We start from the raw sequence: 12,607 nt of genomic DNA, 5'->3' as shown, positions 1-12,607 counted from the left end.
AGGGGTGGTGACGTATTAGCCGGGAAAGGGGCGGAGTTCAGGGGTAGTCGGGTCGGGGTTGTGTCGGAGGGGCGGCAGGGCGGACTTGGGCACGGGATGTGACACACATCCAGATTGTGCCATTACCAAAAGCAGGCTCCTCAGCATATCCACAAGCTCTACAAATATGCTGTCTCTTCAGGGCTGGTTCATCTTGCACTATTAGGTTACGGGCTAATGCATACAGATCTGTATAAGTTTTGCCGTTTGGTCCCAATTCAGGATCAATACATCCAAGCATGTTTCAGATATGGTTTCTTCCCTCATACAAAGCTGCGGTTGATTTCTTGACAACCACTTCCTTGAATTTTATCCCTGCTTGTCCAAGCAGCTTGCTGGCATTATACATTTTAGCATCCCACGTTGCCTTTTGCTCCATATAAACTGAGAGAAGGATAGTCAATAGACTATCATATGTGCAACTTCAGTTCATAGAGTCCCATGGGAATCCCAAGAATTTCTGACTTCCTTTTGGTGGTGTGCTTGCCTTGATACACTTGACTTGTTGCTCCAACCAGTCAGGAGAGTCTTTGTCGACCACGCCCTGGGTGCACAGGTCGACAATCTTCACACAGCGAGCAGCGCAGTACTGTGTCAACCAATACCATGCTGCAGCACTGGATAACATCACTCTGTGGCGGTAGAAAGCCAGCTGAAGTTCAAATGCATTGGCCTTCTGGGAGATGACGCTGTGGGCAGACCACAACCCGGCCAGCATGGCAAGAAAATAGTGGCTGAAACAGTTAGACCAGAACGCCTGAATGACTAGGTTGATGTTCCCCTCAGCTTCCAAGAAAGTGTTTCCATTGCGTTCTGGTTTTGCAGCAAACATGCAGTAGGTCCTGAGAGCCTGGCTGAGGTTCTCATATGAGAACAACTGAAGGACTTTGTAAAAAGGCGGCATGGAGGGGAGATTGCCAGGAATAGGGATTGGGTGAATGACAAGAGCTCCCAGGCTCTCATCGTGGCTTGCTGCAGGGTCATCATCTGTAAACAGTATAAGTACGGTAAGGACCGCTTGATGCAACTTCAAACACCCACCCTCACTGCTGGTACCATCTGAACAAGATTTAGGTGAGTCGCTGAATCCTTCTGCTAGATAGTGTGTACTAGTGAAGTCAGTGTTGGCATACACCTCAGCCTCACCATCAGTGTCACACCAGTTTATTAAAAATTAGCATTATCAGCAATGTATCTAGTCTGAGGTCCTACGGTACTAACACTGCGAGCTGGGAGCTGAATGCTGAACCTTACGGCCCTTGGGTACCATCTGGATTTCCACGTACGGGACAATGAAAGCTCGGCGACCTTCACCACTTGGTTCAGTTACTTTGGCAGGCTGAACAGAATGGGACTGACTGCGAAGGCTCACCAATCTAGTGGAGGAAGTAGAACCTGCAGAATTTTGTTCTCGATGTGATTTCTTGTGAATGGGTTTTGTGATTTTCTTCTGAGTGAATTACGATACGCATACTATGACAAGGCAAAATGTACCTTCTGGGTAGCTGTCTTCACCATCAGCATCTTCCCCCTTATCCTCCACACACTGAGCTTGCACTTCTGTGTGTCTAATGCAAAACCAAGTCGGAAACAGCAGAATGTAAACCATTGTCAAAATTAGTACTTACTAGGATGAGAGTCAGGAACCTTGACTGTGGACGTCTTGGATTTCTTCTTTGCGGAACCCTTGGTGTTTCTTCCCTGAAATATCTTGCGCTTCTTCTTCTTCTCTTGCTCCACTTCTAGTTAGATGGTGAGCAGGAAACATCAATATCAAGTCCTAGAGTTAGAACACTGACCAATATGGTCTTGATGCAGGTGTACGCAATGAGGTATATACTGTCTCTGCACGTTCTTGTGTTGCTCCCATTTCTCAACAGCCTCAGCGTGGGTACAGCTGAACTTGACGGAGGTTGTAGTCGATCCAGGATGCAACTCCCAGGGCTGCGGGTAATGAACATTGTCTTCATCGTCCTTCAGCATGATACACTTGGCAAGCTTCTTGAAGTCAATTGTCATTGTGCTTCTCGGGATTTGATGACCAAGATGATGTGCCAGTTGGCATAAACCGTGGTAGTAGAACTGAAGCATCCCAGTGGGCAAGGTGAGGTACATGCCCGAGTGAATCCAATTCGCAATGTTAGTTGGCACCGGCTCATTGTCGTACCTGTGTCTCTGGTTCAGTACAATTGTAACCGGTGGCAGTTGCATCAATAAATTCAGGCGGCATGTAGAGGTGATGTCCGCCCGGTAATGCACCGAGGCTCAGCACTGTGCTATCATCCAACATTGCATGAGGTGGGTAGCACACTACTACAAAGTGGTATGACCAAGGCTTGGGTTCCTCGCCGGGCTGTGCTGTATGCGGGAATCCTCCGTGCCAGCGAAGGCCGCAGAAGCAAATGACAACAAAGTCCTTCAGGCCTGAGATGAGACAAAGTCCCCGTGATGATATCATGAGCAATGAAATGTGACATGCGAGTTGCAGTCAGACTTACAGATAGCAACACCCAGATCATTGATGATGAAGTAGCCAGGGTGGTCTGTTGGGTGAAGATCACCGTAACTGACCATACATGTCACTCCGCCAGGAGAGTCGTTCTCGTCCTTGTGCTTCCCTCTGAAGTTCCTGAGGTCAGCCTTGAATGAGCCCACTGAAATGCATTGAGAACATATCGCTGCTGAGATTGGATTACAACATACATGTACCAAAAATGACATTACAACAAGGGCATACTAAACATCCATGGCATACATATGCGTACTTCAACAATCTCCTTACGGATGACTTGATGATCTGAGGTGTCCTCTCCCATAGCCACCTTCATCCTGACTGTAGGTCCTACAAGATTGCAGGGGGTCTGATAGGACTGCGCAATGGTATAGCAACAGTGGGACGTCTGGATATTGATGGCCTGGGAGTGCTGCTCAAACCTGGTGCCGTTGATGTGCTCTGTGCTCGTCTGAGCAGGACATCTAGATTAGATTAGATAGTCCGGCCATTGCCGTTGGTAGTTAGAAGCCTTGTATCACTGTCAGGGACGGCAGAACACCACCACCATGTAGAAGCCAGTGGTCGATGCCAGTGCGCTCACGGGTTCAGATTTCATTGCTTCATTCAATCACCGTTTTGTCCGCCGCTGTCTCGTTTATCACTGTCTTGTCCACTGCTGTATCATTTATCACCATCTTGTCCGCCGCCATCTTGTTCATCGCCGTCTTGTCTGCTGCCATCTTGTTCACCACCGTCTTGTTTATCGCCTTCTCGTTCACTGCCGTCTCGTTGACTGCCGTCTTGTCCATTGTCTTGTCTCACTCACCATCTCGTCTGCCGCCACCTCACTCATTGGCCGCTGCCTACCAATGTAGGGTTGCCCGTAGCCCATCTGCTCCTTTCCTTTCCCCAATCCCCCATCTCCTCAGCCTGTGTGGTATAGGTAGAGGAGACACCCACTCGCACCCTGCCCTCCCGCATGATTTTGTGGTTGTCTGTTGCGGCCACAGATCCCGGGGAGACTCATCATTATGGAGCCCACTGTGAGGGGTTAGTCCCTTCTCATCCTACTCACAGGCTGGGATCTCCTTTCTCTTCTAGCTGCGTTACAAATAGCTTCAATCTATACACCAATTTCATTTTCCCACCAAGTCCCTTGTGTCTTTGCTTGCCTCCGTCATCACCATCCTTGCCACATTACCCTCAACCTTCGACATCTCGCTGCTCCCTCAAAACTAGGCGGATTCACGTCAAGCTTTGCACACCAATCGGGGAGCAAGCAACGCATAGGTCACTCAGATTGCAACATGATCCACCGCTCCATTCTTGAGCTTCGGCATCATCTTCGGGGACCCACCTATCCTCAGCTGTCTCGACTTCGACGCCTCATACCTCCTCTCCCTCCCATCCGATTTGCGCAAAATTTGGTACATACATTGTGAGGTACCTGGCCCACGTCGCTGCAAAATCCGGAGGTGATACGTCCCACTGTGCTTCCAAGGCCACATTATCAAGATTGTCCCAGCACTTCAGGCACCTCCCAGGACTGTACCCTCCACAGAGGACGCAATTTTGCACGTCTTGTCACACAATTTCGGACCCATAATCAGAGGCTTTGGCTGTTAGGACTATGCGCACAAGTCGAACTCCGAAGGGAAGTCCAAAGTCCAAAGTCCAAAGGTGCGCAGGAACGAAGACTTTGGCGAAGTTATTGACCAACGCCCAAAGAGTCGTCGATGTCTTCAATTTGCGGAAGTCCGACAAGAGGCTCCGGAGTTTATACCGGAGCAAGCTATGAATAAGAGAGTCAAGCAGAGAGTTAGGAACAGAGACGAGAACAGAAGTCAGAGGTCGGAGGTCGGAGGTCCGGTCGGAAGGTCGGACGGAGATCAGACGGAGGTTGGCAGAGAAGTCAGATAGATTGAGTACTGAGTAGTCGAGTGGGTAAACGAGATATCAGAACTGAAGAACTATGCAACTGTAAGGTAGGGTTTATATACGAAAGTCCGAAAGTCCGATAGGAGTCCGACAGGAGTAGAGACAGGAGGCAGACTGCGGAGATGACGGAGCGGAAGCAAATAAACTGGGCTAGTAAGTATAGGCGGCGGATACACTGCGGAGATGACAGAGCGGAAGCAACTGAACTGGGCTAGTAAGTGTAGGCAGTGGATACTGATGTCATAATACGATCGGATGACAGAGCGGGGGTCGGAGGTGATCTGAGTCCGGACAGAAGTCCAGATAAGGCAGGAGGGAAAGGAGTAGGGGTGGTGACGTATTAGCCGGGAAAGGGGCGGAGTTCAGGGGTAGTCGGGTCGGGGTTGTGTCGGAGGGGCGGCAGGGCGGACTTGGGCACGGGATGTGACATTGGCGGGGGGAAGGTCTCGGTTTGCAAAGGAAATGGATGGTTTGGCGGGGAGCTATCATGTCGTTGAGTAGGTGCCCCTGCCAGGTCAGTACTCAGTCTCTGTTCACTCTGCCCTTCCTCCACATCTTCCCCATTCACCGCCAAAGTTTCAGTGCCATTTCCATCCACTGCGCCTCACACATGTCAATTGGCGAGAGCCCCCGATCCCAGGGAGCTGAGATAGCGCGTTTTAGTCCTCCAGGTCCCCATCCCCATTCCTACCCATCTCCTACCCCCTATACCACATCCACCTGCTGCTGGATCCTGCTGAAAATTGGCACGCACGTCCCCAACAGCACAGGGCTCCTCACCCTGCGATTGCAAAGCAATCTGACCAGCCATTGCCGATGTGCAGCATCGTCTGCCTCATCCTCTATTAGCGCCCACCACTCCGAAGCTCAACGAGCTCATCCTTCTCCTGCCTCTCGTCTGTTCATCTCAAGACCTGGGAATCAAGGGCCCCTGGATGTCCCACATACGTGTATCAATTTGTGAGAGGCCGTGAGTTGTTGAGGCCACGTTATTGCATGTGCAGGCCAGGGCCCCCCATCCCCGTCTCTCCCTCCCTGATGCTCCTCATGACAGCCCGTTCCTCATCGTCTACACTGGAAGAGAGCTTGCATTCATCTCAGGTCTTGTCTTGCATACGCTCCTTTGCTTCTGCACCTGGTCCCCGTCGCCTTGCACAGAATGCGTTGCCTGTGTCCACATGCACGACTGGACACGACATGAAAACAATGCTTTACGTGTGCACCAGCCAAGCAACCATTCTATACCCACAATCTGCAACCCGCAAGCCATCACCGTGCCATCGGGCCGAAAGGGCGTGGTGAGGGACGCGGAGGACGACAGTGAGTTGGTCATTCTGGGTTGGAGCAGCGGCGAGGACGAGGATGTGCCATCCCTTTTCATATGACACACGAACATTACACAGCAGCCATCTGGTTATTCAGCAACCTCGCGGGCTCTGTTGCAGCTGTCCAAGTCCACCTCCACTGGCAACCTCAGTCACCCGTCTCCGTCCTACTCCCCTGCCCTGCGTTCAGACTCACGCCCACTCTCCTGTCAGCCTCCACCACCTTCAACTCCAGCAGTGCCTGGCAGTCTGTGACGAGCTCCCAGGCTGCCACCACGTACGCATTCAGGACTGTCCTCGCTGTCCTCGCCTTCACTCTCACCTCCACCTCAGCCACCCCCGTCCACCGCCACTACAGGAGGATGTGCAGGGCCCCATCTTTGTCCCTACCATCTCCAACATCACGACAAGCGCTGTCGCATCTGTCTCTGCTTCCTCCTTGGTTGAGGTGACCAGCACCACGGTTGGGACTACCTCTGCTGCCCACTCGAGCAGCACGAAGGCTTCCGAGTCCTCCGCTCACCATTCCAGCTTTATGCACAAGGCCTCTAGCACGAGCTCGAGCATCAAGAAGCCTGCTACCAGCAGTTCCTCGGCTCCATTACTAGTGCGCTGAAGAAGCTCTTCCCCATCTTGTCCTCCTGGATCCGAGACCTGGACCACTTCGTCCACATTGAACGATGCCCTCCCACTCAGCGACTGCCCTCTTGGTGTCATGAAGCCCCTGCCATTGCTTACGCACAAGTACGTGACCGTGCCCATACACGTTCGCCCACGAGCCCCAAGGTGGCTTCTCGTTCCATGCCACTGGTCCTGATAACTTCAACCTCGAGAATGCGAAGGAGGCCACTCTCTCATACTCCGTCTACTTTGAGCTTCGACTTCAACATGGGTGGCAAGCTCCCCAGTTTCTACCATGGTGGTAACGTTGTCATCGCCGCCTCGTGCTCTGGTGGCCGCCGCGATGACTGCTGCTTCTCCACCGGCTTCATGTTCCTCACCGACAGTTAGGGCGAGCTCTACCTCCCTCCCTCCTGACTACTCTGTGAACAAGGCCATCTGCAACATCGCACCTGAGTCTGACTGCAACAACGTCTACGTACCATGCCCCGTCATACGTTCCCGCTCTCTTCCCATCCCGTGCATGCTTGGCAGGGTTGGCGCCCTGGGGCATGAACCCAGGAGGGTTCAGATTTAGGTGGGGAGGGGATGATGTGCTCTGCGCTCGTCTGAGCAGGACATCTAGATTAGATTAGATAGTCTGGCCATTGCCGTTGGTAGTTAGAAGTCTTGTATCACTGTCAGGGATGACAGAACACCACCACCATGTAGAAGCCAGTGGTCGATGCCAGTGCGCTCGTGGGTTCAGATTTCATTGCTTCATTCAATCACCATTTTGTCTGCCGCCATCTCGTTTATCGCGGTCTCGTCCACCACCATATCGTTTATCACCGTCTCGTTCACCGCCGTCTCATTTATCGCCGTCTCGTTCACTGCCATCTCATTCACTGCCGTCTCATCCATCGTCTCGTCTCACTCACTGTCTTGTCTGCCACCACCTCACCCATTGGCCGCTGCCTACCAATGTAGGGTTGCCTGTAGCCCATCCGCTCCTTTCCTTTCCCCAATCCCCATCTTCTCAGCCTGTGTGGTATAGGTAGAGGGGACACCCACTCGCACCCTGCCCTCCCGTGTGATTTTGTGGTTGTCTGTTGCAGCTACAGATCCTGGGGAGACTCATCATCATACCTCCACATTCCATTGATGCACGCAGACTTCTGAGGCGTGCACTCAGAATGAGGCCCATCCACATACTCCCTCAGAGATTTCCAGCTCTTGTGAGTGCCATAGGAAATCGACCGACTGCTTCAATTGGTCTATGTGTGAACCAGAATCACAAACAATAATACTCACCCAGGAAGGCTCCATAGAGCAAGATGATCATTCATAGGATCACCATCACCAAGCACAGAGCAAATGAGAAAGTAATCGCCAGGTAGAGCAGCAGGAAACCCTGCCACAGGGATGAGAATGAACAGAGGACACAATGAAGTAAATGTACCCATGTGAGTGATTCCCTCCTCTGTACCCTCCAGAAATGTCATCCCACCAACAAACTTGTCAAAGTCCAGCATCACCTGCATGCTTATGTCCAAGAGAGTGATGAAGGTGTGTAGGGCCTGAGGAACTTTGGGGTGCTTATTGATGGTGTAGAGTTTGGGGAAGCAGGGGTCTCGACCAGAAATATCAAGAAGTTCCCCTTCTGTGATTGTGGTCAACTTTGGTCGAGGCAGAATGGGCTCTGAAAATTTGGTCAACACTGCACATAGGAGATGAAGGCAATATTACGCGTACCCTGTGATTCATTCTCGCTGGACAGATTACTGGACTGAGAAGACATAGCTAGCGGAGGAGCGAGGCAGAGAGGCGAGGGAAGAGTAGAGAGGAACGCTGCAAGTGTGTCACATATTGCTGAGAACTACCCAGTTTGGGCAAAATCTTATGGCAATTCTCGCATCAGACTTGCTTATAACTGAGGATGAGTTGGACTGGTGCATCGATACCAAAGGATATGTATTAGCAATTCGCCAAAGAAGCTCAAAATACACCAAGTTGAAACACAGGGACAGACTAATGCCTCCCCAAAGTCGTGATATTCCCCTTGTGCTGGGCAGTAAGGGGATGGCCAGCAGCGAGTGTCTGCTCCTGGGCGGAGTTTCAACAGAGGATCCCCAGCATCCAATAGGATCGGGAGTTTAGTCAGGCAGTCTCTCATTGATGTAGACGTCATAGTTTTCAGCGCTAGAAGGATTTAGCACCCTGCTTGAGTAAACATGTGTTCCTATTGGTCACCAAGTACAATACACACCTGCAGCAAACTCGATGTACATCTGGCAAAGTACCTAGTCTTACCTGAGTGACACGCTATGCGAGCTAGTCAGACAACTGTGATTAGTTAGCAATGTCAAAATAGAGGGGAGCAGAACAGCCAGTAGAGACCAGCACGAGTGCCATAAACCCATGGGTATCCACGATTCCATCCATTTGTTTACCCACAGGTTGTCCATCCGTGGGTATGGGTATCCTTTTCCCTAGTGTTGCAGGGTCCGGTCCGGTCTGGTCTTTCTGCCTTTTTTGGTAGGACTGGGACCAGGACCAAGACCAGGACTGCAGTCTGGTCTTGCTGAGACTGGACCAGATACTGGTCCGGTCCTCAGTCCAGACCAGTCCGAGACCACTCAGGACTGGTCAGGACCACTGTAGGACCAGTTTCATGCACACTTGAAGTCAAGGCATGTCATAGAACAATCAAGATCATCTGTTATACTAAGTATCTAGGCATTCTCTGACTCAGACTCAGCTTCAGAGTCTATGTACAAGGCCTCTTGAGATGCTAAAAACCAGAACTCTGCAGGTTCATACACCACATCAACAGTCTCCTTATTGATGCTTGCATAGTCCTTGAGTGTTCCCTTCCAATGCCAGTTGAGAGAGAGAATCTGCTCGAGCATGTCAGGATCCAGCCAGAAGCGGCAATCTGTTGTAACCTCCTTCGAACGAGAGAAGAGCGACTCAGCGCCAGTCGAAGCTGCGGGAACTGGCAGAATGTCGAGTGCCATCCAGGCCAAGGTCAGATAGATGCCAGTGCTCTCCGACCAGTGCTGCACGAGGTCAGTTTTCTTGGTAACTGTTAGTGCAAGATCATCTTCATAGCACTTGAGCTCAGCCTTCCAACTGTCTGCTGAAGCCTTGCCTGCATTGACACGCTGTTGACGTGCTCGGTCGTACTCGTCCTCAGAGTCTGAGTCACCAGACCCTGCCCGAACCTTGCTCCTGGACGCATCTGCAGGTGGTACATCTTTGTCAGCTGCACTTGTCTTTTCAGCATCCTTGAGAGCGTCATCCCAGTACTTCTTGACCTATAACATAATCAGATCTCTGACAACATAAGCAGAACACCGTGAACGTGGGACTTACATTTTTCTCGACAACCTCATGTGCAAATTTCTGCCAGTTTCATGGGTTCAGAACCCCGGCTGCAACATCCTCAAGATACTCATCTTCACCACCCCATTACTCTTCAATGTAGTGTAGCTTGAAATATGGGTGAAGAACTGTGAAGCACATGTTAGCGAGCGAAGGTTGAGCGCGGAAAACGGCACCACTACTCACAGAGTGAGAGGATGAAAGCATCTGCACAGTTGAGAAGCTTGTAATATTTCAACAGCTTCTCAAGACCAGCATGAAGCGCATCATGGAAGAGTGCGTACTTCACATCAGCAGCCTTCTTCTCCCAACGTGATGACAGTGCCTTCATGGCGGGGATCACGAGCCAGAGGGTCGGCATGCGGGTGCTTGAACAGATCTGATGATAGCAGTTCGCATCCTGCAAGCAAGTATGAGTGAGTTATGCAAACTAGCATGAGCGTAGATGAACACTCACCGCAAGGATATCAGCACACAACTTGACCTTGTCCCAGTCGGACTTGTCAAGCTGGAATGCGGTCCAGCGTATGTGCTTTGCTCTCACGCCGTTCTGCACTTTCAGTCGTGTGATTGGCCAGAATTTGAGGTCCGCTGTGCTCACAAATTGGTTGATAGCCTGTAAGGGCAAGAGAGGTATCAGTATGAATGCGCACATGGCATGAGAGGAGATGCATGCACCTTTCAGAGTGTCCAAGCACGGTACATCATGCCGTGCGCGCTGCTTCAGTGCGTGTTGCCATGGAGTGGGATGGTGAGCAGGGGAATGATGTTGAGGGCACGCTGGATGTCTTCCATGTGCTGTCGGTGCGGTCCGGATGCCTGAATCTGTGCGCGGCATGCATCAGTGTAAGTAACAAGATAGAGACTGTTAGTACATACCTTGACCGCTAGGGTGCAGATGACCGCGATAATATTGAGCCCACCATTGATTGCTGAGTCGTCGGCCTGCGGGTCGTAATTCCAGATAGCTTCCTTGGATTCGACGGCAGCCTTCCAGGTGATATTGCCCATGAAGTCTTCTATGCCAAGCTGCACAATGTGTCCAAAACATCTGGCATAAAACATTAGTCATGCTAGTACCCTGCGCACCGCGTGTGTGCAGCCGAAATTCTGAGAGCGTGCACCAGACAATCTTAAGCACTCACCCGAGATCATTCTCGCTCACGTCCCATCCATCCAGAACGCTGCGACGCTGAAGACGGGTGGCTGCTTCCTTTGCAGCAGCTGGATTCGTGGAGGCATTGTCATTCGTGATATGTCCAAGCTGTGAAACAAGATACAGTGTCAATGTGTCTGGCTAGAACCCGGGAGAAGAACTTCTGTGGGGAGGGACTCGGCGCCTCAACGTGCGAGATGGATGAGTTGCTTGACTTGTCCGAGGCGGCGATGGATCCGGATTGAAGCTGTTGGCTTGCATGGATCGTACCCCCGCGTGCCTCCCAGTCATCATCATCCTCATTGTCAGCAAGCTCTGTGAACACATCAGGCTCCTCCTCATCTGGTGGGAGCGTCGACGAGGAGAAGTATACAGTATACATACTGTACTGATGTGTTGCAAGCGCACAGATCTTGTACAAGCACGAGCGGTCAGGCTCTGCGAAGACGTTGTGGCCGACTGCAAGCCACTGCTTGAAAGTTGAGCTCGGACCGATGATGCTTCTCGGCTGCACAACACTTCTCGATGAACGAGTCGTCCACGCCGCAGACCATGGACATGCGCGAGCACCGGCCGCTCTCGTGGTTGGATGAGTGTGAAGTGAAACAGGATGTGATGATGAGGAGTGAGGGGAGTCCATGGGCTCTAGTGTGTACTACTACAACATACCTTGGAGTGTTTCTTGAACATGATGCCTGCGCAGTCCAAGAACAAGATAAAATAGTGTCCGAGGTTGACACCGCTATGCTTCCTGAGGATCTCATGCAAAGTGGTGACCTTGGAGCGCATAGTCCATGTCTGCATAGTAGAATTGACGTTGATCCATGTTTCGATCATCCTGAGGTATGGTGTGGAGGTGTGCGGAGCTGTGCAAAGGTCCCAGAGGACAGAAACGCGGCCTGGGGTGGCTTTGATATCGGTCACCAGGCAGTCGAGGTAGGCGGCATAGTCATTAGTTATGCGCGTGCGGATGGTCGTTCTTGAGGGTAGCTCTGATTTGCGAGTCTGTGGGCGCATCACGATGAGGCAGTTGCGGAAGCTGGTCTCATTGGCGAGCGCGACAGCCTAGTGTGCGGATGTGCATGATGAGCTCGAAGGGCAGTGACGTGTATGGTCACATGCCGCAGGATGCTATCAGGTGAGAAAGTAGTTGGGACTTGAACCTTCTTCACGGCATGGTTGAGGGTGCTCTGTACTTTCGCTTTCTTCCCTCCTGCTGCTGCCTGCTGTGCTGCCAGCATGGCTTTCTCCCTCTCTTGCTGTATCTTCTTGGGTATCACCTCCTTTTGCTCTTCTATCCCTTCCTCCTTGCACAACCTGGCATATTCATTGTAGTGCTCACACGCAATGTGGCGGCGACATGAAGAGTTGCCGCTGAGGTACCAGCCAGCATGCACCCCATCTGCCGCCTTCACCTTCAGATCATTTCTATTCACATGTAGTAAGTACTTGGGATACTTGCCCTGCCGCATTGTGTTTCCAGCACTCACTTGCATCTCTCACACCAGCGTCCCCTCTCCATCCCATCCACCGCCTTGCTCTTCTTGATTGGAAATTTCACGTGCATGGGCGGGCTTGTCACATCCCGTGCCCAAGTCCACCCTGCCGCCCCTCCGACACAACCCCGACCCGACTACCCCTGAACTCCGCCCCTTTCCCGGCTAATAC

At 51.7% G+C, this 12,607-nt stretch overlaps 4 protein-coding genes across 4 annotated transcripts; all 4 read right to left on the bottom strand.

Annotated features, from left to right (window-relative positions):
• Positions 1 to 463: 463 nt before the first annotated feature.
• L226DRAFT_527648 (uncharacterized protein) lies at positions 464 to 3,342 on the bottom strand (the record flags this gene model as incomplete). The annotated part of the gene is made up of 12 exons (XM_067679147.1): positions 464 to 1,026; positions 1,081 to 1,098; positions 1,261 to 1,378; positions 1,412 to 1,434; positions 1,534 to 1,599; positions 1,668 to 1,781; positions 1,839 to 2,121; positions 2,207 to 2,463; positions 2,538 to 2,679; positions 2,743 to 2,775; positions 2,805 to 3,002; positions 3,166 to 3,342. 12 exons carry the CDS (start codon positions 3,340 to 3,342, stop codon positions 464 to 466), a joined length of 1,992 nt encoding a protein of 663 aa, XP_067528345.1.
• Positions 3,343 to 5,568: 2,226 nt separating this feature from the next.
• On the bottom strand, positions 5,569 to 8,197 carry L226DRAFT_527647 (uncharacterized protein; the record flags this gene model as incomplete). The annotated part of the gene is made up of 15 exons (XM_067679146.1): positions 5,569 to 5,657; positions 5,721 to 5,844; positions 5,993 to 6,148; positions 6,187 to 6,309; positions 6,352 to 6,450; positions 6,539 to 6,609; positions 6,666 to 6,834; positions 6,870 to 6,879; positions 6,900 to 7,015; positions 7,189 to 7,311; positions 7,338 to 7,440; positions 7,546 to 7,659; positions 7,711 to 7,810; positions 7,859 to 8,116; positions 8,152 to 8,197. 15 exons carry the CDS (start codon positions 8,195 to 8,197, stop codon positions 5,569 to 5,571), a joined length of 1,701 nt encoding a protein of 566 aa, XP_067528344.1.
• Positions 8,198 to 9,275: 1,078 nt separating this feature from the next.
• L226DRAFT_422842 (uncharacterized protein) lies at positions 9,276 to 9,428 on the bottom strand (the record flags this gene model as incomplete). The annotated part of the gene is made up of 1 exon (XM_067674593.1): positions 9,276 to 9,428. A coding segment is annotated over one exon (153 nt), but the record flags the coding sequence as incomplete, so codon positions are not given.
• A 2,156-nt stretch (positions 9,429 to 11,584) lies between these two features.
• L226DRAFT_474435 (uncharacterized protein) lies at positions 11,585 to 12,004 on the bottom strand (the record flags this gene model as incomplete). The annotated part of the gene is made up of 1 exon (XM_067676591.1): positions 11,585 to 12,004. A coding segment is annotated over one exon (420 nt), but the record flags the coding sequence as incomplete, so codon positions are not given.
• Between the last annotated feature and the right edge of the window lie 603 nt (positions 12,005 to 12,607).

The sequence above is a fragment of the Lentinus tigrinus genome (assembly GCF_003813185.1).
Source record: "Lentinus tigrinus ALCF2SS1-7 unplaced genomic scaffold L226scaffold_97, whole genome shotgun sequence".
Taxonomy (NCBI): domain Eukaryota; kingdom Fungi; phylum Basidiomycota; class Agaricomycetes; order Polyporales; family Polyporaceae; genus Lentinus; species Lentinus tigrinus.
This window is presented reverse-complemented; position numbering and strand designations above follow the sequence as displayed.